Source organism: Hydra viridissima, unplaced genomic scaffold, assembly GCF_058129835.1.
Source record: "Hydra viridissima isolate aposymbiotic clone 2 unplaced genomic scaffold, HvirCarnegie_v1 scaffold_2, whole genome shotgun sequence".
In the NCBI taxonomy this organism is placed as follows: domain Eukaryota; kingdom Metazoa; phylum Cnidaria; class Hydrozoa; order Anthoathecata; family Hydridae; genus Hydra; species Hydra viridissima.
Genome location: NW_028324301.1, coordinates 1,578,289 through 1,606,023, shown reverse-complemented (window position 1 = coordinate 1,606,023; position 27,735 = coordinate 1,578,289). Strand labels below are relative to the sequence as shown.

At 29.2% G+C, this 27,735-nt stretch overlaps 3 protein-coding genes and 1 pseudogene across 5 annotated transcripts; 2 read left to right on the top strand and 2 right to left on the bottom strand.

Annotated features, from left to right (window-relative positions):
- Positions 1-367: 367 nt before the first annotated feature.
- On the bottom strand, positions 368-24,997 carry LOC145186823 (lysosomal Pro-X carboxypeptidase-like). 2 transcript variants are annotated; one of them, XM_090078226.1, is made up of 15 exons: positions 24,922-24,997; positions 10,529-11,885; positions 8,043-8,183; positions 5,523-5,624; positions 4,853-4,927; positions 4,384-4,441; positions 4,040-4,088; positions 3,897-3,951; positions 3,119-3,224; positions 2,919-3,035; positions 2,040-2,095; positions 1,682-1,846; positions 1,044-1,109; positions 829-950; positions 368-718 (listed from the first exon to the last, which is right to left on the bottom strand). In XM_090078226.1, exons 2-15 carry the CDS (start codon positions 10,664-10,666, stop codon positions 496-498), a joined length of 1,473 nt encoding a protein of 490 aa, XP_089934352.1. In that variant the 5' UTR covers positions 10,667-11,885; positions 24,922-24,997; the 3' UTR covers positions 368-495. The 2 variants fall into 2 exon arrangements, with proteins under 2 accessions (XP_089934352.1, XP_089934351.1); XM_090078225.1 differs by having other exon boundaries at positions 24,829-24,950.
- Positions 12,733-19,987, top strand: LOC149891507 (uncharacterized; annotated as a pseudogene). Its single transcript, XR_016449719.1, has 3 exons — positions 12,733-13,768; positions 13,987-14,152; positions 17,820-19,987. The product of XR_016449719.1 is annotated as an uncharacterized LOC149891507 (transcript).
- LOC149891508 (uncharacterized) lies at positions 16,177-17,118 on the bottom strand. The gene has a single exon (XM_090077178.1). It carries the CDS (start codon positions 17,116-17,118, stop codon positions 16,177-16,179), a length of 942 nt encoding a protein of 313 aa, XP_089933304.1.
- Positions 24,908-26,902, top strand: LOC145194591 (uncharacterized). The gene has a single exon (XM_080072249.2). The coding sequence runs from the start codon at positions 25,393-25,395 to the stop codon at positions 26,833-26,835; it is 1,443 nt and encodes a 480-aa protein (XP_079928375.2). The 5' UTR covers positions 24,908-25,392; the 3' UTR covers positions 26,836-26,902.
- Positions 26,903-27,735: the final 833 nt, after the last annotated feature.

Below are 27,735 nucleotides of genomic sequence, written 5' to 3'. Positions count from 1 at the left end.
GGTGGCAATTTTAACAAGAATTACTTCCTGCCTGAAGAACTCACACAATCAAAGCTTGGATGGAAGAAAGTCACGTAAGGCCTGACCAGCTCGATTATCAGATTTGAACCCAATCGATTCTATTTAGTTCCAAATTAAGTTAAACTCTCGATTGGGTTATATATATATGCTCCTTTTAGGCACACAACAGGATTCTGGTTCACTTCGATTCTACACTGACTGCAAGCTGTTTCACAATGTGCTTAACCGATATGTATAATTTTTTATTTATATTATAAATGCGTTACAACATTCAATATATATATTGAACGGATGTATAACGCGTGTATAATATAACACATGTATGACGAAAAAAGTACAACCGGCAAACGATGATTTCTTTATATTACTATTACGTGCATCAAATAATTATAAAATATTACAAAAATCTTTTTTACCATAAAAATATCAAAATTTTACACGTGATCGATATTACAAACTGAAAACCGATATTTCCTAGATTTTACCAACGTAATTTCGTTGAGCATGAAACTCGTTTATCCAGTTATGAATATTCTTCTTGTGTTCATTCCTAGCATCGATTACCGACTGCGGATCAAGCGAGTTCGATTTTCTTAAATCAAGATGGTGTGCGCCATTTTCGATAATAACAACTTTAACACTTGGGGACACAGATTTCAGTACCCCATAACCATACCAAGGATCGAGCTTGCCGTTACTAAAAATTATGTTTTATAACTATTAAAACACAAAACCATGATTTTTTTTGACAAAAAGAAAAAAAAAATTTTACAAACTCAAAATTAATAAATTAAAATTATTTCTTACCTAAACACGATATTACTTGCAGCAGCAAGATTAAACCCTCCATATTCGGATTGCGTCCAGTATTTACGGGTTGTTACTCCCCATTGCTGTTTACATGAAGCTGCAAACGCATCAAAGTCGTACTAAGTAAAAAAATACTTATTTACCCCCATGAAATTACCTTTACTCCATTTTCATGTTTAAAACAATTAAAACAAAAAAAACATGCTTTATACCTTATATGGCAACCACATATCTCGAACTCCATCTTGACACAGAGGCATGGCCATTTCTGTACATGCCTAGTGCAGTACAAAAAATTGAATGACGTAAAAGGATATTTTTGACAAAATGAAACAAACATTTACATTCTCATACTGAAAAAAAAAATTTTTAATCTGTCCTTGAAACGATTCTACTCGCTTACACTATTTGCAACCTCTTCTTGTGAGAAAAAACTTAAAATCTGTTCTTAACCCATTAACGCCTGAAAAGAAACTAGGAAGGATATAATGTAAAATGAAACAAAAACATGAAGTTTAGATTATATTTATTACATTTATTTAAAAAAAAATTTTTTTTTTTAACCAAGTATTGAAATAATGATGCGTCCTCAAATGAGGACGTTAGGCAGATGTGTGGTATGAAAAAATTCTTCCCACGTCGTTGCATGTTTATTTTTTTAAGCGTTCCCAAATGAGGACGGCCGGCGTAAATGGGTTAAAACGATTCTACTCGCTTACACGATTTGTAACCTTGCTTACACGATTGTTGCAGAGAGAATTCCTTACCCTCTTTATAAAAGACGACAGTATTTTTAAAAATTTAAGAAATAGAAAAAAAAACAGATAAATAAAGGGAACAGAATTATTACTTGAAAATCCCAGCCTTGATCGCCCAAACTCCCAGATGCTTGCTGTTGTGTGTTTAAACATGTCGCCTGACCAGTAAAGTTAAAATAAACATTTACAGCATCTGCAAGATTTGTGAGCAATTCATCACCTGTTGCATTGCTGTTCTGGAGGTGCTTACAAACTTCCTAAAAGTTTGAAGACATAAAAATTAAAGACATAAAAAAACTAAAAAATTGCATCAAAATTTTTCTACAACTTTTATGAAGACATTTGTACAGCAAACACACAATTAATTTGAAAATTATTTCCAAAAAAAACATAGAAAACTTTATGTGAAAGGAAGAAATAAAATTGAAATAAGAAAATTATGCAACTTACATTAATTGGCCATGCAGGTAAATCTTCAAGGAAGTTAGCTGGGTATGGATAATTAACTGAAAATAAAAATAATTGTAACTAGCATTAAAAAGATAGATTCATGATGTAAGAAAGAAAAAATAGATTTGAGTTAAGAAAAAAAAAAAAAAAAAAAAAAAAAAATCCACAATAAAAGTAAAAAAGTTTCTAAATATATTCAAAATCATCATATTGCTCTGGTAGTTTCTTTAATCATCATAATATTGCTCTTGTAGTTTCTTTTACACACCAAATATATCTTTAATTCTTTTGGATAAGCTTAACATATACATTCATATATGTACACATTAAAAGATCATTAAAGAAGATTGATGATGCAACAGTAACTAAGGATGTTATTAACCTCATTAAATTTTTTTCAACCAACTTTACATTATTATATTGTAACCAACGTTACACCAACCATTATGTACCAACCATTATGTACCAACCATTATGTACCAACCATTATGTACCAACCATTATGTACCAACTATTATGTACCAATGTTACAATATTCAATGAGTTAACAAAAACTCATTTCTATAAAAGCATGACGTTTAAAAAGTCTATAAACATTTTAATTTTAGTAAGTTATTGAAAATATTATATACAACCTATTAACACTGTTAATATTACAATTATTGTATCAAACTTTGGGAATATATTCTGAAGCTACATGAATTTGCCTGGTACTACTCAAGTATAGAAATGTGATTCCAATACACCACATACAAACATGTTTCGCCACTTCACAAAGCTTGAAAAGAACAACTTAAAATTTAGCAGATGATGAATCTGTAAACAAAAAAAATACAAACTCATACAGAAAGAATAAGTTTCTAAACATTAGAATCATACCCATTGCTAAATTAACCCAAACTTCACTAAACCAATTGTTGAGATTGTAAACATCGTCATATGTTTTCAATGGGTTGCAAAGCTTAAACAATTCAGATAGTTTCAAACGACCAGCCTCTAATTTTCAAAAAAGAAAAGAGAGAAAGTCTTTTTTTATTCTTCAACTTCAAATATACAAACAAGTAAAAACATAAAATTACCTGATTGTCCGATATCTAATACAGATTGCCATGAGTTTCTTATTGAAGTTGAACAGGCATTACCACCAGCAAGTTTGAAATCATTGGTGCAAATTTGATAAAACAACTAAAAACAAATCTTATTGAAATCTTTTATTCTTGTTATTATTTACTATTATAAGTAATAAATAATAAGTAATAAATAATAAGAATAAAAGATTTTAACTGTTATTATAACTTTTGTAACTGTTATTTTTAAATCTAATTTTTACATTATTTTTTATTGTCAAGCCAAAAAAAGTATTACCCTAAACATGACAAGAAACCAATAGAAAACATTTGAAAAGAAATTTTATTTTAAAACGATGGAGAATATTATGAAAAAAATCTATTCTTTTGAAGATAAGATAAGAGCACATAAAGATAAGATAAGAACACATAAAGATAAGATAAGAACATATAAAGATAAGATAAGAACACATAAAGATAAGATAAAATAAGAGCACATAAAGATAAGATAAGATAAGAGCACATAAAGATAAGATAAGAGCACATAAAGATAAGATAAGAACACATAAAGATAAGATAAGAACACATAAAGATAAGATAAGAACACATAAAGATAAGATAAGAAAACATAAAGATAAGATAATGGAGCACATTTAGCTTATATAATTTTACATTAAATTTTTTCTTTAACTTAAAAATTTCTAGGAAATTTTTTTATTTCTCACATAAATTTTTGGTCTCATTTCATTTAATAAAGATATAACAGTAACTTTTGCTGTCCTCTTTTTACCTCGCAATCATTCATATCAACAAAAGCAAGTATAGGTGCTGAGGATGCTATGGCACTAAAAACACACAAAAATATGACATAATCATTGAATTTCAATTTTATACCTTCCATATATATTTTATGAACTAAGCCAAAAATAATACCCAACAACTGAAGAAGGGTACTTCATTCTGAACCATGCTGCCAACATACCTAATGTAAGTATAATAAAAATATACAAATTTTATTTAGATAAAAAACACACTTGAATGTTTTTTAAAATACCATCAAGAAAAGCAAGGCAAATGTTATTTCCAAAAAATAATAAAGTTGTAACATATAACAATACCTTATTATTTACACAACTAAAAAAATATCAATTTCTTCCTGTCTTCAAATTTAAAATCTTAAAAACACTTTATCCTTTAGTTGTTTCTACAACACCATTAAAATTAAGTTACACATTCTTATTTTCTCTGTAAATTATTAATGACAGTAACACTTTTACCACCATAAGATCCACCAAATGCAATAAAAGGGCTTTCAGCAGTTGCAGGCAAAGATACCTAAAAAAATAACTTGAAGTAGAGTTTTTTTATGGCTAAGTAAAAATGAAGCAAACATTTTTAAAAACTTTCTATTTAAACTCAAATAAAAGTAAACCATAAACATTAAAAAAAAAATGTTTTTTAAATTGAAATAAATTTTTAAAAAATTCAATTATTTACATCAGTTTCATTTACATAGTTAGTTAAAAGATTCTTAGTGAAAAAACAAACAAACAAACACACTATTAGTTTTTCAAGCCTTATAAAATGCTACAAAACATCAAGTCTGTCAAAACAGCAGAATAATATACACTTCTTGAAATAATCTCAAAAAATTGAACACTCATTATTTGAAACAGAAATGAAAACCCAATAAATCATTTCTAAAAATTTTATCTTAAAAGCAAAACTTAAAGAAATTCAAAATACCTTAATATAATCAATCAAAACTGCAAAATCAGCAAGAGCTTGTTCAGAAGTCAAATATCCAAGGTGAGATGCATCCTAAAGAAAACTATTTACTACTAATTTGAAATGAGTTTCTAACTTGGTGTATTAAAATATCAAGAATATCAAAATATATGATACAAATATATAAAATATAAAAAATAAAAATGTCCTGCATTCTGAAATTTAAAGATTCTCTTGAAAATGTTTTATATAATGCTCTAACAATAATGAATAGTGTTCAATAAATATGGCATATTTATAGATTATTACTCTTTTTACCAATATGCATAACACTTTTACACCCATATTTTAATTTAATTGCTTACAGGATATTTTTTAGCTGACATAAATATGGAAAAGTTTCATTACAATAGCAGCAATATACTGTTACTATTAGTTTACTATAGCAACAGCACTCTTTTGCTATTTCCAATAGTACTTTGATCTTCCAAAGAACCCCATTCCAGCAGAGAAATCTTACACCATCCTAATAAGTTTGTAAATTAATGCACTGTTTGGAATGTTTTCTTTCTCATGTTTTTTGTTTACATATTACAAAGTGCATATCATACATATTACCTATGATATGTACATATAATTGTACATAAAGATTGTGCATAAATGTATTTATTAACATATATTAATTTACCTTATAAGAATCTTTTCCAAATGGCATTGATTCTCCATAATATCTGTGTTCAGCAAAAACTAGCATTGCACTAAATTCCTCTGCTATATCCCACATGAATCCCTACAAACAAACATGTGTTTGATCTATACATACATACACACATACATACATACATACATACATACATACATACATACATACATACATACATACATACATACATACATACATACATACATACATACATACATACATACATACATACAGTGTCTCAAAAAATTATCCGACCAAACATTTTATTTAAATATTTTTCCTAAAAAAAGTGCTGTATTTTCATAAATTTAGACTTTTTTGGTAAACTCAAGATTAATGAAATAAAAGAACATGTTTTTAAATAGATTTTATTTATTTTAATGTAAAATATGAATCACAAGGTTTTCAGTCTTAAAATAAAGGAACTTAGGTCGTTTTTTTATTGTCAAAAAAATATTCGACCAAACACATTATTTGTTTCATAACAAATAATTATATAACAAAACAATTATTTTAATACTTTGTTGGGCCTCCCTTTGCTTGGATTACAGCTTCTAGAGGTCTAGGCATTGATTCAACTAAAGATTTTGTTTCTTCTGGTTGAATCTTTTCGCAGGCTTCTTCAATTGCCACTTTGCGGTTATCTTTTTTGGAAAATGACCGATCTCCAATTTTTCGGTGTAAAATTTCCCACAAATGTTCAATGGGATTAAGGTCCGGTGATTGTGCAGGCCATTCCAAGACCTCAACGTTATTTTCAGCAAACCACTCCTTGGTTTTAGCGGCACTATGCTTGGGATCGTTATCTTGCTGAAATGTAAAATCAGATCCTAGCCGAAGTTTTCGAGCAAATGACTTCAAATTTTGCTTTAATATGTTTCTGTATTGCACCTGATCCATTGTAGTATCTATAAATTGGAGTTTTCCGACACCCTTCCAAGCCATTTAACCCCATACCATCACGTTACCGCCGCCATACTTGACAGTTCCTCTCACACAGCTTAATTTGTAGGCTTCTCCGGCTTTTCTCCAAACTTTTTGGGCTCCATCAGATGACTTTAAGTTGAATTTCGATTCGTCGCTTCACAGGATCTTTTTCCAGAAACTTAACGGCATGTTTTTGAACTTCTTAGCAAACTCCAATCTTCTATTCATGTGTTTCTTATTCAAAAATGGTTTATTACACACAAGTCGTCCTTGAAATCAGGGATTTCAAAAAGTCTCGGATACGATTTCTGATTGTCTGATGGGATAATTTTATTCCATAATTCTCTTCAGCTTGCTCAGCCAGTTTTCGAACAGAAATGAAGCAATTTTTCTTGACTTGTATAATTAAGTTTCTATCAAAACTCTTTTTTTTGCGACCCTGCCCTTCTTTTGTGGCTGTTGTTCCGATCAAATTATACTTCTTCATTATGTCGGATACTGTATTATGAGGAATTCCAGTCTCTTGCTGTACCTGATGATAGGTTTTACCCTGATTGACTAGATCAACAGCTAAATTTCTCTGAGAAACAGTCCAGTGACGTTTACCTCCCACCATTTTACTTAAAAAAACATGAAACCTTTTTTTTATACATAATTTTTTTTTTTTACTACAAAAAAACAGTTTTTTGTTATGCAATTTCATTAATTGTATAAAAATTTGCTAAAATATTTCAACAAATTTCACATAAAATTAATTAAACTTACCTAAATATCGCTTGGTCGGATAATTTTTTTACAAGCCTATTCAATACTAAGTTTCTCTTAGGACAAATAATAAACCAACTGAAGCATGAATCAAAAAATATGAACGCTAAATAACATACTATTCCCATTAGAATTAAAATGACAGACAAAGTAAGTATCGCTATTCATTGTTTTTAGTATAATTTAGAGCGTAAACATTTTTTTTTGGGAAAAACTTGTTTGGTCGGATAATTTTTTGAGACACTGTACATACATACATACATACATACATACATACATACATACATACATACATAGATACATACATAGATACATACATACATACATACATACATACATACATACATACATACATACATACATACATACATACATACATACATACATACATACATACATACATATATATGTATGTATATAATTAAATATATATAGAAGTTAAGATATATTTAAAAAAATATATAGCAATATATTTTATATAATTATTTCTAATTTTTAAGTATTTAAAAACATTTTAAAAATTATGTGACTATTTATTAGCTCCAAGGAAGATGAAGAAAAGCTAATTTAAGATGCTTCATTTAAATTTCTAGATTGTTAAAAGCAAAATCACATATTTATTTTTTGAATTACTTTTTTCCAAAGAGTTTTTGTCCTTGAAAAAAGACCAAAAATTAAGCAAACTTACAAAAAAGGGCAATCCAGAACTAAAACTGAAAAAGGCTAGTATTCTGAAATTAGTTACAGCTTTAAAAATATTCTGTAGAATGGAGAGCAGATATTTTAGTTAACAAATTAAACAAAAAAACATACTGTATTGTTACAAAACCAAGAAATATCTCCTTCATTGCCAGTGTAAAAAAATACAGGACCACCTGGTTTAAAATAATCATCATTAATCAAATATCTTTGAGCAAACTGATAATCTTCGGCACGAAAAGCAAAGTGATCAAGCTAGAATAGAAAATGTTACTGAAAATAAAAAAATACACATTATAATTATTAGGAATTGTTGAAATTGCTGTAAGATTTTACTAAAATTATAATACACATTTTTAACGCCTATCTACCACAAATATTTGGTATAAATAACATTTTTTTTACCAAAAAAGTCCTCTATTAATTCATGAGACTTATCATTTTAACAACTGAAAAGTGAAATCACTGTTGTTCATCACTAACATTAAATTTAGTAGTAATTTTATAATCCCAATGTCTCATGTTCTTTGCCATCAAGTGCATCAGATGGAAGAACAGTTTTAAATGTTATACTTCTTAGAAACTTTTTCAGCAAAATAATCCAGTCAGATTGCAAATTTTTAAATTCATAATCCAGTCCGATTGCAAATTTTTTAATTTCATAATCCACTCAGCAAATTTTTAAATTCATAGATTAGTACCTGCTTTGTCCATAATTTCTTTATTGAACTTCTTTCTTTATTGAGTGAATTGCAGTTTATAATAATTATAAACATGATAAAAAAAAAACTAATTTTAATTTGTCAGCTATGTTTTTTATTTGTTTTTTAAATCAAACAATTAAAATAAGACAAACAGATTATCCAACTAACCCTTATTTCGCACTTCACCAAATTCAAATGCCAGCCATGTCAGATTCAAAGATTCATTCAATAACTTTTTTCTGAACGAAGAAAGACAGATATTTTTGCAGTTAAAGTTATTTGGCTTTGTTACTTAACAGCTCATTTGCTGAATGGATTATTAGCTGATGTCAATAAACAAGATTATCTGAATAAAGCTTCTTGAATATTGAATATGACATTGCAACTCATCTTGATAATGACATTTGATGAATATATTTTAAGACATTAAAAGTGTAGTTGTTGGTTTTTTAGCCTTTATATTACTTCAGGTTATATTGACTTTAAAAATTTATAAATCTAAATTGAGAGGTTTAATTACTATTTTTCTCTTGACAGCCCTTTTACCTGACAATGAAATCTGCATCTGCCATTTGAGTCTACCAGCACAGATTCATAAAAGTTTCAATGCTGATATTCAACAATTTTTTAAATCTAATACGAGGCTGCAAATTAGGAAATAGACATAGGTAAAGATTTCTTTAAGTTTTTAGAACAAAGTGTTTTCTAGATAAGCTTTAAATAAAGTTTATAAGCTCCTCGACAGCAAATAAAACAGATGGGCAAATGTAGAAAACAAAACAAGAAGGCATTTTATCACTTTAAAAAACAATAATGATAAAGATTTTTAATATTGACATACTGTTAGCATACCAGAAGGAATACAATTTATTTTTGCAATTGAATTTAGACATGGTTTCATATAAATGGGAGAAACAGAAACAAGATATAAATGAAAAAGTCAATCTGACATAATGAAGCATATTAACAGGAGCCATACTAAGAGATGATGCAAGCAACAGAGTAAACCTGTACTTTTGGTTTATTAATTTGACCAAGAATTCCTTCCCTTTAACATTATTTGTTAGAGTTGCGGTTAGATTGACAAATTCTTGAAAATAATCATTCACTTTTCATTTTTTCTCAATATTTTTGAAAAAAACAAATTATCTTCATGTTTGTATTTTTTTACTACTTATTTATTGATATACTTATTTACATAAATTTTTAACATTTGTTGTGTATGCTAGGAAGTATCAAACTTCCTTCATGTCATAGAAATGCAATGATTTAAGAATAATCTTTATCTCAAACATTAACATTTGGCAGACTCCTTACATATAAGTGAACCCCATAAATCAAATCAGATTTAAAATAGAAAGTGTTGTATATATTTATTGAATAAAAAAAATTTTATTCAATAAATATATACAACACTTTGTAGAAAAGAACTTTTTTACAAAAGAACTTTTTCATTTTTCTGGAAAAGCTGAGAGTAATAAAAAAAAAAAAAACTAATACTATAATCTCAACCAACATACTTTTATTTACTTAGATATATTACCTAGTTCAGCCAAAAATAATTTTTTGTTGCACAGTGTAATTGATAATCTAATGGATATTTTTAGTAATGATAAAGAGAACATAGAAAGATCAAATCAATATACATATAAAGTATAACTAGAATATATGAAAAACAATTTTTAGATTTTCAAATTTTCAAAAGTATTTTTATTTAATTTCTTAGTAATTTTAGCATTTTAATTCTTCAGCTAATTTTTTGTTAAGGTGCAGTGAAGTTAAAATATGCAATTTGCATAAAGCTTTTAAACAATTCATACACATTATATGTTTGTAAAGTCACCTTTTTGTGCAACTGTTTTACAAACTTTTACTGTGTTTAATTATAATACTTACTGTTTGGGGAAACCAATGAGTTGTGTAATGATAACCAGATTCTTTGTGCTTAGCATTTTGTTTAGGAAATAAAGGCACAGCAGACATCAGACCTTCAATACTGACAAACAACAATAATATCACCACTGCTAAATACATTTACAATGTTTCTAAAAAGAGATGTAATAGCATAATATAGAACTGTACACAATGCATATTTGCAGCTCTATCTTATGTATAAAAGTTATATGCACATAATAAGCATACATTTCAACAATTATCATTAACATTTTGTAGACAGTAAAAGATATTTAAGAAGTTCATTAATTTCTTTTTAAAACGACAAAATTATTTGACATTTGTTTAATTAATGCTTCTAGGAACAAGGTTTTCATTCGTATGTAGATAGTTAGAAGCTTTTAAGTACAATTAAAAAGTTATTGTTTGTCATGGACAGAATTTAAAAACCTAGACTTTATTTTGCCTGTTAATATCATGCTGAATATTTAAAGATAATGTGTACTAATGTAGATCACAGAAAGTGGGGGGTGCCATCAGAAACGTGAAAAAAAAGTTTGTAGCTTTTACATGATGTGCATTTATCGAAGAAATGTTACGTTCATGGACAGAACAGTTTTTTTTTTCTTTCTACCACTCCCTGTTACATCTTTTTAACCATATAATCAAAACAACCCAAACGATGATTTTTAATGAATTGTCAGCTTAAAAAAAAATTTTAGGCTTTTTTTTTTTTTGCATTAATTCAAAGAAACGTAAAATTTGCTTTAACATTTGATGCTTTCTATTCGGTTAACCTTATATTTGTTGATGATTCGTAATGACGTCAACCAATTATTTCTTCGGAACCAAAATTTCCAAATATTTAGTGTTCGGTGTGAAGCTCGGAGGGCAGTAGTCAAATGTAGTACGTTTAGATTGAAAAGTTGATTACTTGAAAAATTTTAATTGCATGTTGTTAAGGACTAATAAACAGGCTCAGCTATGAAGAGAACGTACTATTGGTTGTGCATCCTGATAAGTAAACCAACTTTTTAGGAAATCATGGTAACTTTGTCCCCCTCCCCTGAAAAAAAGTCATCTGAAATATTTTTTATTAAAACTTTTCTAATTCCTTAAAAAAGAGTAAAACTCATCAAAAATATTAAACTTAAAAATTACTTTGGCGTTCAGAAAATATTAACATGCATAGTTAACCCCACAAAGTGACGGGGGCTTTACATGATACTTACTACCGCTGGAATCTGAAGTTAAGAATCTACTCAGAGTTCAAGAAAATGACAAAGGGTTCAATAATGTGATCTTCCCACCCCGTTGAAAAATTCTGATTGAAAGTAATCTTCATAAAACTCTCAGTCTCCTAAAATAAAGTAAAAACTAAAAATATATAATTTTTTATTACATAAAATATAAATTATGAAAGAGAATTATTTTTGATAAGTTAGTTATCTTTGGTAGTTTTTTGAAAGTTTATAATTGAATGTTTAACTTTCACTTTACACCACACAACTTGAAATCTGCCACAATCATTATCAGCAAATTTTAAGTATATGACAGGAATAAGTTACATAATAGGATTAAATCATAAGTAATAATTGACAGCTGTACATCTGTGTGGTTCTTCTATTTCACAAAAGGAGGACAAAATTTAATTTTGTAATTAAGTTACCTGGAATTTTTTGCCATTTTTACAAGGCTTTTCCTATTAAAACTGATCACAAATATTTTAAATAATCAGCATTAAAGCTGTCATCTTTGGAAACCGTAAATCTAATTCAAGATTCGTTGAGAAAGCTTGAATGAAATGATTCTACAACTTGTTCTGAATAGTAACCAAACTCGTGCTTAACTCTTATCGCACAAATCGGCAATGCATTCATTCACTTATCATAATTGAAGATTTTATTTAAAAAAACCACCTTTGTCAAACGTGGTTATTATTACCCGATTTTTGGCAACACGAATCGTTTTATTTAAACAGAGAAAAACCAAAGTTTTTTCTTTTAACTTTTATCTGTGCTTCAGATCACAAAATTGAACAAAAGAGAGTGAATGACTCATAGTATTTTTTATAGATTTGGTTTGAAGTGAATTTATTGTCGATAGAGAAACGTTTAGATAGAGCGAAGAAACTTCAGACGTTATTGGTCATCAGACAACAACACTTTTTTAAAATTTTAAGCAGAGTAACATCTGCAGAAAATTACATTTCTATTCTTTGTTTTAATTTTTTTGTAGATTCTACGTCGAATCAAATGAAATAAAAACTTTTTCCCTATTGCCGTATCATTACAAAAGGAAGGTAAGGATCAGAAAATCCATTGACCATACAGAGGACAACTGGTCCAAATGTTTTGAGAATGTAAAGTCTAAAAAGCTGACACACGAGCAACTTGCTGCAAAGTACGATGTTAACTGAAGAATGATTTGTTACTAGTTGAAAGAAAAATTGAAGCCAGGTGAATCAATTATTTTTTTCCAAATTAATTTGGATTCCCTTTTGTTGAAAAAATCAAGAAAAAGATCTCCTTAGGTTTGCTAGTAAAGTAAAAGAATATAAAGGGTCAGTTTTCCATGTTTAAAATATCGTCAACTTGGGTGGCTTCGGCCGTTATTTGTGATCTTCCATGCAATCTTCTTTTTTTTTTTGTTACAGTTCTTAATTCTTTTAATTATTGCTTTGTGTAGTTTTTTCTCATCTATTGACTGCAAGTCAACAAGAAAAAACATGCTATACCAATTGTACAAGCAGGTGTAGAGTTTTACGATTGCCAGATACAGTAAGCAAAACTTGCTGACATTAATTTAAAATTCACCTAATATATAAATTAGGATTATGTGCAGCTTTAAAATTATTTGTTTGTTTCTGTAATTTTGGCGAATGCATCTTCTTTTGAAAAGGCTCGTCAAACAGTGTTGCCGTCATTTGATATTTCTGATCCTCAACATTTCGGGTAGTCAACAACAAGTCCCTTTTTTAGTTGGAATAACTTTTGTATGTTGATTTTTTGTTATTTAGCAAGAGTTTGTGATTGGCAACTTGTATGAAATACAATGTATGAGGTATAGGTAAATCCGTGATGAAGTCCATCCGGTGAATAAGGAAGCTTCATATTTATGTCAACATTGTTCATTTCTTTTAGTGAACATACCACAGCATTGAATTGAACTTGTTACATTTGATGAGGCAGTTTGGACTTTGTCATTTATCGTTGGTCCGATGGTGATCAAAGAGTAATACCGGTTATTCATTATTTAAATAAGTTATTTGTTGAAATCTCTTCTGATCAAGTTCTCTTTTTTCTTCTGATCATAGTATAACTTAAACGTTACATCTGACTAAAATGAACTCGCCATAAGATAATTCAGCTCAAGTTTCAACAATATTAGAAATCTCATCTTTCAAAGTGGCTTCTTCAATGAATATTAAACTAATTGATTCTTTTTTAAACCTTTTAAAGGTTAACAATATAAAGTAGACGAAGATTTTGGGTTCCTACACTGTTTCGTAATTGCAGCTTTTCTGTGAAGTTGAAATACAACCCTGGTCATATTTAAATCTAGCATCAGTGACAATACTTCAATTACAGATGCTTTATTTCCAGTTTTATGGGTGACTCTACATTGGTATCTGATTTTACTTTGTTGATAATTTTAGCTTTTTTTTTTTTTTTTATTTATTTATTCAGTGAAACTTTTGAAATAATAACTCATTTAAAAAGTGGCTTTGTTGAAATTCGCAAACACATCGAACTTAGTTTTTGAAGAACACTTGAAAGTATAATTTTGATGGTTGACCATCGAAGCTCGAAGAAGAATTTGCTATTGCACTTATTGCTGTTACATTGAAATTAATTTAATTTCAATGTCTAGCCATTTAGCATTGTTCTTGATAATTATTGTTGTTTTTTTCAAAGCAACTATAAAAAAATGAGTACTGTATCAAGTAAATGTAATAAAAGTAGATATTCTAAAAAGATTTCCAAAGTTTATTTTTTGGTTTAGGGGTAAAGCAGTAACAATCAACATCTACACACAAAAAACGTTTTTTTCATTGCCAGTATTTCTCACTAAATAACTATTTTATATTTATATTAACACAATTTAGATAATAGATTAGAAGCTAAAAAGTTCTTAGGAAATATTTGCGCATAAATCTTTTTCTTTTGTTAATAGCCGGTAATGGGTAATTCCATGTCAAAACAACAAATCGAGATAACCCACCATCTCAGAAATACTTGATTTTTGGCACAAATGTATTTAATACCGTCGTTAGGAATAATCAAAAATAATTTGGAGCCAATTTCATTATTTTGAGAGTTATGGGTCTTTGAAGTTTGAGATTTTTTACATTTTTTTTATTCTCCGCGCTCTTAGCAACGTCTATAGCAACACTTAAATGTTAAAGTATGCACAGTTACATTAACTATATGTTTACAAAATTTAATAGGCATAGAAACTTTTGAAGAAAGAAGTCAAAAATCATTACTTAAAGTTATTAGATCTTATATTTGAATAAAAACTTTAAGATGAAAACCGGGTTTTTATCAATAATTTTTCAGTAAACATGAATAGTTTAAGATTAATTGCAGAAAAGGTATTGATCTATTCATTTTAAATCTTTACAATAATAGTTTATATATAAATACCTGTAAGACTCAAAAATTATTTCACTGTTTTTTAATGCACATATCTATTTTATTATTGTTTTATTTTTGCAATTTTATTTTTGCATTTTTATTTACCGTTTTGGTTATAATCTCCATAGAGAGATTATGGCGCTACTCCACTTTCTCCCCCCCCCCCCCCCTAATTTTATGATTGATTCTGATAGAGAATTTTATGCTGATTAAGAATCGTATAAAAACATGGGTCTCAAAATCAACGGAAAGTGCTCTAATCTGATGTTGAAAGTACAAAAATATACCACAAATCGCTAATATTCGCCATCTTGAATTCACTAACTTTACGGTTGATATTGTTTTTAACCGCAAAACATTGCCAGCCTGGTTTTTACTATAAGGAATTTTTTCTGGTTTAATATAGATAGCGATTCCACGGCTCAACGAAAAACATCTGACGTTTGACAAAAAACACGAAATTTTCTTTTTATTTTCTTTTCTCTTTTTATAACAAGTATTTATTTATGTTTTTTTGAAGAATAGATTCTAAGGATTTGTATACAGAAATTATGTATATATATATCTATATTCCTTCGCATATTTTATGACGTTTTTTATTTTTATTTTCGCGACGTAAGAATCATTGTATATGTTTATTTGAATTATAAAAAAATCGTCTGGAATGGCTAATATAGACGCGTAAGTTCTTTCCAGAGCTATCAGGCAGACGATCGAGTTATAAAGTTATAAAACGTGTCGCTCTTGCGAAATTGCGATTCCTTCTTATGAAATTTAGTTTTGTAACAGAATTTACGATTATTTTTTCGGTTATTTTTTTTTTTTTGTTATTAAAGAAAAAAATTAATTGGAAAGACAAACTTTCATGGAGTAATAAAAAAGGGCTTTCTTAATGTTCTTTGCAAAAAATGTTCTTAATAATTTTGTGTGGCTATGAAAATAGCCGTTTTTTGATTTACACAACCTTAGGCATGAATTATAATGTATGTTACGTTTGATGCACACAGGATGTCAAACAGGATATGCTGTTAAAACTTGATCCCAAAAGTGAAAAAACCGGTGTTCGGAAAATCTCTGCATCCACATAAACTCGGATAAATAATCAGCTACCATTTCGCGATTAGTTGGCCCCATCATTGATTTGAATTTTGCTTTTGCTCGACACCACATAGCTTCCACGTGATTTGTTGTTACACCTGTCTGTGGATCTACAAAGTTGAGGGTGTGGTTAACGGTACCATGTAAATATGCTGGAGCTTGCAAATCATTATATGCTCTCCACATGTCACTCCAGACAATAGAGCCAGGAAGTATCCATTGATGTATGATAGGAATTAATGTTGCAGCATCGCGGTTCTGGACAGGAATCAAAAAGCCTTTCTTCGTTGCAGGTTCATACCCACCAAATATCCACTGCTGCGGGATTATTCTACCAACTTGATATTTTCTTCGACAAAAAACAGATTCATCCATTTCAACAATGCACCCTGGACCGCCTATTGGATCAGGGTTATTGAGGAAATATGAGACGCAAATGTCTCTGCAAAATTGATTCCAATCAACAATGGTGCTGTCGTTTCCGATATTTAACTCTTGCCTTAAATCACTTATTGATAATCCCCGGCTCTTACCTGCACTTCTACTCCAAGCGTAAGTTAAGCCCAATATTTGCCACAATTGTAGGTGAGATTTCTCAAAGAAGCTGCCTTTTCTAATGTTAAAGGTTCTTTTGCAGCGCTTGACTGGACATCTCCAAATAACTTGATCAACTGACCCATTCTTTGTTTGCTGTGTGCAGGGCACGTTACATACACTACAATTCATGCTTTCAGCGAGTAAACCATAAGTTCTGCACCAGTGAATTGTAGCTTCGATATCGTATTTGAATTTTGCTCCTATTTCTGTCAAAGAAAGTGAGTCAAAAACGTCTATTGTTGGTCTTCGAAGAGCCATGATATGTAGATAAATGAAGAAGCAGAAAAACTATTCTGAAGCACTCCTTTTTATATGACAAACATAATGAAAATGAATTCACGGGGGGTTAACTTGAAGTTTTAAAAGAAAGTCAATAGTTTTAAAGAATTATTTTTATAATTAAAAAATTTTTATCTTGTTTTAAAGTGAATTGTAAAATATAATCAATGAAAGAATTTTTCAACTTATTTGACAAAAGTTTTAAAAGACACTCAAGCTAACAAACTAAGAATCCAGTTGAAGCAAATTGACGCGATAAGAGTAAATGCCATTGAATTTCATTACCTGGTAAGAGAAAAAAAATGCGGTCAATACACCTGATTATGAAACTTAACGCACCGGTTCTTTGTTCTTTTATTCGAAATCTTTTATATAAAAAATAAAAACCAGGCTGTTGATACTTTGAAAGGATAACTTTTAAACAAAAAAAAATCACTTTTCAAGATGGCGAATATTAGCGATTTGTGGTATATTTTTGTACTTTCGACATCAGATTAGAGCACTTTCCGTTGATTTTGAGACCCATGTTTTTATACGATTCTTAATCAGCATAAAATTCTCTATCAGAATCAATCATAAAATTAGGGGGGGGGGGAGAAAGTGGAGTAGCGCCTTTAAGGTCTTTATGTTTGTTAATACTAGGCATATTTTATTTTATGAAGTTATATTTTTTAATTTAGCATCTCTCAGAGTAGTCACGTTAAGAACCATAGCTTTAAACAACAGGTTCAATATTGTACCTGGTCAAAAAATTTGTACAAATTGCTTAGTCAAATTAAAAGCTTCCACTGAAATTAATACTGATAACATTGATATTTCTGATGATTACACAAATGAAAGTATAAATAAAGAAAATGTATTTCACGTTCAACAAGAAGCTGATATAAATAAAAATAGACAAGAACTTTCGGATTGTCTCAGTATAATTGGCGTGTCACCAGTCAAGCTTCATGGACAGCCATTTGCGAATCGTATGAGTATTGGGAGAAAAAAAAATTAAAACTATTACAACAGTTTTCAAAGAAAAGTTATCAAGTTCTTTAAAAATTCCATTGACAGAAGTTGAAGTTTTTGATAATGAATATATTCTTGATTTAAAAAAAAAAGTTGTTCAGTTCGAAAATATGTTAGTTTTGATAAAAGATAAACTTGAAAAATGCTGTTCATTTAGGGACAAAATTCAAATATTGACTTTGTGCCCACAAGAATGGTCAATTGAAGCAGCTAGTGAGTATTTTGGTGTTTCAAAGTATCTAATAATAAAATCTAGATCTTTAGCAAAGAAGGAAGGAATTCTTGCAGTTCCACAAACTAAGCGAGGTAAAATGCTCCCTGATCAAATAAATACTTTAGTAAAAAATTTTTATGAAGATGATGAAAACTCTCGCCAGATGCCTGGTCAAAAGGATTTTGTAAGTGTTAGTTGGAAACTCCATATGCAAAAGCGACTACTTTTATCAAGCTTAAAAGAGTTATTTGTTTCATTTAAAGTTCGATATCCACATGTAAAGTTAGGTTTTTCCAAGTTTTGTGTTTTAAGACCTAAATGGTGTGTTTTGCCAAACTCATCAGGAACCCATTCTGTGTGCATTTGTATCTACCATCAAAACATGAAGTTAATTCTCCTACCCGTTAAAATTGATTACCATGAACTATATAAATTTATTGTTTGTGATATGCAAAACAAAGAATGCATGTTACATCGATGTACACAATGTCCAAAAAATACATCTAAATTAGAAGAAAAGCTATTCGAACTAATAGGACAGTTTGAGGAAGAAGATACTATCGAATTTAACCAATGGGTTACTACTGATAGATCAGATTTAGTTATACAGCTTGTAAGCATACCAGATTTTGTAAATATGGTGATGGAAAAACTAGTCAAGCTAACAGCACATTCATATATTTCTAAATGCCAATCTAAATATTTAAAAAATCTTAAAGAAGAACTGCCATCAAATAGTGCAATAGTTCTAGGAGATTTTGCAGAAAACTATAGTTTTGTTGTGCAGGATGAAGTACAAGGTTTTCATTGGAATAATCTTCAGTGCACACTTCATCCAGTAGTTGTGTACTATAAAGAAAATCAAGTGTTGCAATCCACTTCATATTGCATTATATCAGATGATAACAATCATGATGTACCAATGGTTTACGAGATACAAAAATCAATTATCAATAATCTAAAGCAAAAGATACCCAGCATTGTAAATGTGATCTACTTTTCTGATGGCTGTTCATCTCAATATAAAAACTGCAAAAATTTTTTTAATCTATGTCAGCATAAATCAGACTTTGGAATAGATGCAAAATGGGTTTTCTTTGCAACCAGCCATGGAAAGCAACCTTGTGATGGTATAGGAGGAACAGTTAAACGGCTTGTAGCTAATGCTAGTTTGTAGAGAGTTTCTACAAATCAAATATTAAACTCACGTGATATGTTTACATATTGCACTAACAACATCAAAGGTATAAACTTTATTTATATTTCAAGTGAAAGTTTGATAGAAACAAGATTATTACAATCTGAACGATTTAAAAATGTAAAAACAATACCAGGAACAAGAGACTTTCATGAATTTATTCCTGTATGTCAAAATGAAGTTAAGATGAAATACTGCAGTGATGACACTATCCCTATCTTGACTTACAAGTTTAAAAATTGTGAGATGCAAAGTGATGTGCAAAGTTGATGTGGGATTTAAATTTATGCACCAACATGGCCCTTGAATCTTAAAAAACATTTGCTTGCTTCCTTTTATCAATTATTTCTTAGAATTGACAGTTTGCATATGTCTATGATATGTATATGGCAATATTTTTTCATTTGTTAACAAATATTACCTAATTTTGTTTTATTTTACAGTCCAAAGAAAAACAAAGGAATATGTGAAGAAGTTCACTGATTTGAATATAAATTTGTCAATTCATAAAAACATGGAATTCAAAGAATTAATGTGTTTTGATATTTAAAATTGAGTTTATTTACGGACATGAATACTATTCATAGACATGTATGTCATGAATATTGCATTTTTATACCTAAGTGAAAATACCTCTTATTTTTGACTAGCTCTGAGTGAAAATGCCTGTTTTTAATATTTAAGTATTTTTAATTGAGTTTATTACATATGCATATTGTAGTTTTACACATAAGTAAGAACTCTTACTTTCTGGTTGTGCCTAAACATAAATACCTATCAATTTTCTGTCTCATTCTCAATATTCTTTCAATCAAAAATAAAAATTAAATTTTTTAGATTAGTGAGTCGAAAAACAACTCAATTTTTTTTTTTTTTTTTTAGGTATTTATATATACTTTAAGAATATGAAGTTTGGAAATATATAGATCATAACCTTTTCTGTAATTCCTCTTATAGTAAGCCTGTTTACTTTTAAATTTTATTAAAAATGCCAGTTTACTCTTTTTGATTTATTAATAAATATAAAAAATTATTATTTCTTAGTATAATTTTATGGTTTAGCATCTAATAATATGTGGAAAATTTCAAATTATGAAATAATATAGTTAAGGTAACAACGTATGTATTGACATTTTCTTGTTACTAAGGACGTTGCTAGGGGCGCATGATAAGTAAAAATGTTACAAAGTTTTGAATTTTAAACGAGCATAACTTTTAAAATATTCCGATTTGTTTAAAACAACTTTGTGGAATTCTTTTTAGCCTAGTTAAGTATCTTTGTTGAAAGAATTAAGTCATTTAGAGATAGTGGGTTATTTTTTTGAAATTTTGTTGTTGTTTTGACACGGAATTACCCTAATACAAAAAAAACTTTTGTATTACCGACTATTAACCGAAGAAAAAGATTTATGCGCAAAACTGGATTTAACCATTTAGGGATCTGCTTGAGTATGAGATTGTCTTTATTGATCGCTCAGAGGCTTTTTCAGCGACAAAACCAGCGCGTCAACAAACTACTCATGTAATAATATTACCCTACAGTTTTGCTCTCTTGAGCTTTTAGCATTGAAAGCCACTGGAAAATTTACCTTGCCCTTCAAGCGAATAGTCCGCCACCGTAGTATAAACAGTGTAAACCGTGATGCTACTCAGACAATCGGATATTTTAAGTAAACATTGCGGGTCAATGGTTTGAGTATGCAATAATTATGTATTCCAGCACAATGGTGTTTTTTATGCAGACTAAAAAGATACTTGCTGTCTTTAACCCATGTAAACTTAAGGTGGTAGGCCTATGAAAAACTTTTTTAAGCATCAAAGTTATATTTACAATAAAATTAACTAAACATAAAATAACTAAACATAAAATCAAAAAAATATATATAAAAGTGCCTCGCTGGCCTCGAAACTTTATTAAAAAGTGTAAAAAAACGAAAACTTCAAAACACAATTTTTCAAAAATGACAATAAATCAAAACTCCAAATTTGGTATAGTAGTTCTACATATGTATAAAATTCGTTTGTCACAGGATTTTTAAATTTGCCTTTGTAGTTCAGATTATATTGACTTTTAAACTTGAATATATATTTTTATAAAAACTCTGGCAGATAAAACCACATTGTAACCCCCCAAAAAAAGAAATTTTAAAAATTTTATGACAAATGAATTCTACATGTATAAAGAACATATCCTGAAAATTTCAGCTTAGTTGTTTCATTTAAACTGGTTATATCATGTTTTAAACTTAAAAAAAAACAACTAAAAATCTCAAAATGAGAAAAATCCAAAAAATAAATTAGCTAATAAAATATGTTATTTTAAACCCTTTTCGTTTGATCAAACCTAAACAAGTCATATATCAGCAGATAGAGGATAAATTTTTACATAAATTACCTATTTTTTACATAAATTACCTATTTTTTACATAAATTACCTATTTTTTTCAATTTTTGATCAAAAATCTCTGTTTTCATAGGCCTGCCACCATAATATTAGTTTAAATGATGTTTCTTCGAAAATTTAATCACAGGATATATTTTCCAGACGTTTTGTTGAAGATACATACCAAGAATTATCTGGTTGTATCAGAGAAGTGTCTGTTGAGGCGAATCAAATACTCAGTGAGGCTAGTTGTTCTCAAATCTTCAGTGCTAATGAGCACTTTGCTGGTAGTCGAACACCTAATCATAGATTAATGGGCCCATCTGAAACAGTTAAACAATGGTTGAGGGACGGAGCTCCATTAATCGACTGACGGGCTCCAGTTCTCAGATAATTGTACTCTTGGAAGTGAAGCGGTTGATGTCTTAACATTCATTGTAATGGATCTTATCGCAAAGTGTGATGGTAGTCAACTCAATGACGATTCATGGTAAATAAAACAACTTTTTTATTAAAACTTAAAAATAGTAGCTTACATTTCTTTTCAGATTGAAATTAATTTACTTTTGATGATTTTTAAAAACTAGGGTGTGTTTTGGGCAGATCCTAATAAGGGGTGGGTAAGGGCTAAATTCGGGCTGGCCCGAAATCGGCTCTAATTTTCTGGAACTTTAAAACTTGGAAAAAAAAGATTTAACAGAACAACTTTTCACCCTTCAGAAAGAAACTCCATAAAGCGACCTTGTTTTTTTTTAATATTGTAAATATGATTTGAGTGGTTTTTTTATGTTAGTAATTGAGATATGTTTACGGATTTTAGTAAATAAAAATTGTATGCAAAACTTATGTAGAGGAGAGTATTTTAGTATAAGAGAAAATGTAGAACTGAAACGTTGTGTTCGCTGCGAGAAAGCTACATGGTTAGATAATAGATTTGCTTCAATTTTTTTGTCCGTTCATATAGCTTCTAAGTATTGATGGACATTAATCATGATGATCATTTTTTATTTGAAATATTTTTAATGAATTATTAAATATAATAAAGTTATAATTCTATAACAGAAACAAAATATTTGTTGTATAAATTAATAATGGCTTCAAGAATTGAAAGAAGAAAACGTCGTAATCAACTTGATATTTTTGTTTCAAGATTAAAAGGCAATACAACAATATATGTAGCAGCTAATAATCTTGATAATTTAAGAATATCAAGGTAATGTTATAAAAGTAATTATAGTACATTGTTGCTTTTATCTCATCCTACTTACTGACTGTCAGACAAGTATCTGACTGCCTTTTTTTTATCTAAACTTTATAAAGATTGCTGTTAGTTATTTTACTAAGTGTAATTAGTCAAACTAATTGAACAAACTCATAGATTGCTGAACCTTACAGTGCTAAAAGGTTTATTTTAAAAGAAAATTGTTTTTTTCAGATGAAGTTCTATTAAGAGAAAGTCACGAAAGTAAACAAATATCAATTTTTCATCTCTTCATATAAAGCTGTTATATTTCTGTTTGAATTAGAGTGAAAAAAAAATTCGAACATTTAATATCATCATTTTTATAATATCATTTTCATTTAATTCTAATCTGATTGCATAAGAACATCTCTTAGTTTATCTGATGGAAGTAAAAGTTATTTTTCTGCTGTTTGTTGTGATGAGATGATTTATTTGTTCTTATATGAATGTGTTTTGTTGCTAGATTTTTTTTTTAAAGGTTCCCAGTTTTCAACAACCTGTATCACCTATCCAGCCAATTGTAAGTTTTTGAATATTGAAATCTAGTTTAGTTTTTTTTTCTCATTAACTTTAAGGATGACTAGTAAAGCGTGGTTTTTTTTTTTGGCCGCTTTAGGGTTAGCCTTTAAAGGACCCTGATATTCGGCGCGGACATTCTCATTAGGGTTCCTGAAGGGTTTGCCCTTTAGGGACCCTGAAGTTTTTTTAAGGCGGGCTGCTTGCATAAGTATAAAACTGCAATCCCCTCCGTTGGAATTGCAGTTTTCTCAACATGCGTCAATGATAATGATAAATTTTCAGCATGTAATGTTGACAATGATTTTTGGATGTTTTGGGCCCCCTGTCCCCTTGTATAGTGGCTTTTTTCCAACATTTGAAGTAAAATCCTTAAAGTTAAACTTATATCAAGCCGCGTCTTGATTTTGGGCAATATTCAAAAGTTCTAAATGCTTTAAATCAATAGGTCTATTTGTCTGTTATGAAACAAAACATAATATTTTAAATTTGCAATTTTTAAATGTGCAGTTGAAAAAAATTGATTTGCTGATGCTTTGAGAAGATACTGGGAAGATACCTGGAAGATTTGATTAATTTTTTGCCTCCGTAATCAAAACAGGTGCTGTTGTTGAAAATTTGATATAAAAATTGCGTTTTATATGATTAGTTGTCAAATTTTAACTATGTAAAATAATTGAAACAGTGTTTTTTTTCTAAAACTATCGAATAAATTAGAAATTTCATTTCACCAAAAGCAAACACTGTTCACTTTGGTACAATTAAACTTTAAAATAAAAATATCTTTTAGAACCGTTTTTCATTCGTAATTCTTTTCATTTTTTTTACATGGAGTTAAATAAAAATCGACTTCATTGTAGCAAAAGTTAATTTTACAGCGTGTTTACGATACAAATGGTTTTGGATTTTGTTTTTATTTTAAAATATGTAACATTAAATAAAAAAATTAACATTAGATAAAATAATTAACATTAAATAAAATAATTAACATTAAATAAAATAATTAACATTAAATATAACCTTTTTTTTTTCTTTGTTTTATAATGTAATTCAATAATAACATTATTATTTTGTCAACTTAAAACTTAAGATAGTAAAAAGAAATTTAAATCCGATTATACCTCATGTTAGACATTTTTTACTTGAAACGATCGGAAACGAATTCATAAAAAAGAAGCATTTAAAAAGTTTTTTAATGAACTTAAACTCCATACCACTGGCATTGTTTTTATCGCAGTTTCTTTTTTTTTTTTTTTTTTTTTTGTATGTGTGTTGTTAACGATAGGACTAAATATTTTTTTATAAATCAAAGGCCTGACATGTCTTTTTTCGGAATGTGGTAGTTAGCAATCTTAACATAAATACTATCCTTATGAAACTTATGTTGAAATTTAACATGGTGATAACAAATAGAATTTTTTTTTTGCAGTTTGATAGCCAGATTGGAAGCATCATTAACCTAAAAGAAAAAAACAAATAAAGCTGGGTAAATAAAACATTACGAAAATGAAGTAACATAGCAATTTCAATATTTGATAAAATATTCTTGAATTTGTTAGTTTTGCATCTTTGCCAGTTTAAAGGCACCAAAAGAGTTTATCACTTTAAAAATGCAACGTGAGTTTTCAACGTCAAATGAAACTATTGGGGATTTTTAGTAGGACGATTGCCTTAAAGACGCAGTAATGTTCGAAAGAAAGATTCAAAAGCGTTTGCTTATATTTTCCTTCTTTATCAGAATGTTCTTTTGTGGAGTAGAGTACTCAGTTATTCTACCATCTGTGATTCCTTACATGAAAAGCTTGCATGCCAGTGACTTGCAAATAGGAGTTACTGTCGGATTATACCCGTTTGCATCCATGTTGGCATTACCAGTATTTGGATTTATTTATGACAAGACGAAGAGGTTGAAAGAAATTATGCTATTTTTAAATTTCCTTCAGATTGCTGGTAATTTAATATACGCACTACACTATTCAGAGTATTTTCCGATCGCTGGAAGGTTTGTTGCTGGCCTTGGAGATGGTTTTATGGCTTGCGCCGTTGGTGAAATGACTGCTATTTATTCAATCTCCGCAAGAGTTGGCATGATGTCAATAATAGAATCAGGAAGAGTTTTTGGATTGATAATTGGACCTGCTGTAAATGTTTTCATTTCGCATCATTCTTATGCCTTTCATCATTGGATCTTGGATTACAAAACCTTGCCTGGTGCTGCCATGGCGATAGGTTGGTTGTTAATGAGTTTTGTGACTTTAATTTGTGTAACAAATATAGCTTTGAAAGACTGTAGTGTGGTTGGTTATTTGTCTCTTTCTGATGTTAAACAAGAAGAAGAAAGCGAAACGTTGGTTGAAAATCCAAAAGAAAATTATGCTTTTTTAATACAACAAAATTCAACTGAACAGCAAAACAAAGTTTTTATACTTAGTGTAGATCCTGCATCCAATAGAGAACCTTTATCCAAAAGCTATTTAGCAAACCTTCGAAATTCAATTTTTTCATTTGAGTTTTTAGTGATATTTTACACGGACTTTGTTTTATGGTTTATTCAAACACAGTTTGAAGTTTTGTTACCTTACATTACAGAAATTGAATATGGTTGGACACCATTGTTAACAAGTGTAATATATATCGGTGGTGGAGTTCTCTTGTTGGTGATTTTTTTCTTGATTTACATACTTTCTCCTAGATACCCGGTTCATGATATCAATTTACTGCTTTTTTCTCTGATTCTTACCCAGTCTTCGTTAACATTGTTAATTTGCGAAAGTATCCTGAAAAAGATTTATCAAAGAGTTATTATATTCTTATTTATATGCTTATTTGTATTTATTTCTATTCCTTTTAACCTGGTGTGTTCAAGAAACTTATTTACTAGGATGTTTCCAGTGCAAAACCAAGGAGTCATTCAAGGAATCTACTCGTCTGCTTCTAGGATTTCAATGATCGGAGGACCTGTTTTAATTAGTTTGGTTTTTGGCCACAGACAAATTTATGCAGCAATAGCATCTGGTGCATGTTTATTTGGAATCATCTTATTGTTCACTTCTATGAAGCGAATCAAGAAACAAGAGCAAGAAATGATTGCTCAAATAGAAAAAAGTAAAAAGATATTGCTTGATTGAGCAGAGTGTTTAAAAAAATTTTTTTTAATACTAATGAATGAAAGCAAATACAACATTTCTTGTTTTAGCTTAACGTTTCCTGTCTAAATATTTCTCATTTTTTGCATACTCATTTTTTTTTTTTTTAATTTTTCTAACTTCTTTATTGAAAAGTGATTTTTCAACCGGCGGCGATTTGTTTTTTGATATTTTTTTAGAATAATAACGTGGCTGGTGATTTTCCTGTTGTAGCGTAAGGGGCCCATCTATAATTACATACATGTTGTTTTCCTGTTACCTGCATATAATTCTCAACCATACCACCTCGGGGTTACTTTGATATGTTTTATTTTAGAATTTTTAAAACTCGATTTTCAAACTTCACTTTAAAAGGATGTACGGTTCACTTTGAAAGGGGTACGGCTATCGTTTCTTATTTTGTTAGGATGTCCAAATATGGCTAAAGTTTTTTCCAATTTGTTTACAATGTTAAGTGTTAAAGAGTATCTGGAATAAAAATCCTCTTTATAAAAAGTAACCATTTCCCGAATGTAATTGTTTAAAGCTAATTCATCCCAAGAATGTTCTGGTAAACTTGATATTCTAATTGATTCCGGTTTTGGTATACTTGAATTTGCTTTGTATTCAAGGTATTTTTCAATTTTCGGTTCAAAGTAGACTTTTTCATTCATGTTCAAAGTAGACTTTTTGACGCTATAATCCTTTTTTTTTTTTTTGGATACTTCGATACCCTTCATGGACAATTAGTCTCTTTTTCTAAGGAGCTTCATGGACAGTTTCTCTTGACCTTCGCTGATTTTTGACTCACTTAACATAGTTCCATCAGTTAAACCTGCTGGAAGCATTTTTTTCAGCAGGTCTGGAATCAGCTGCTATTTTTTTTTCAAACTTAGCGGCTTG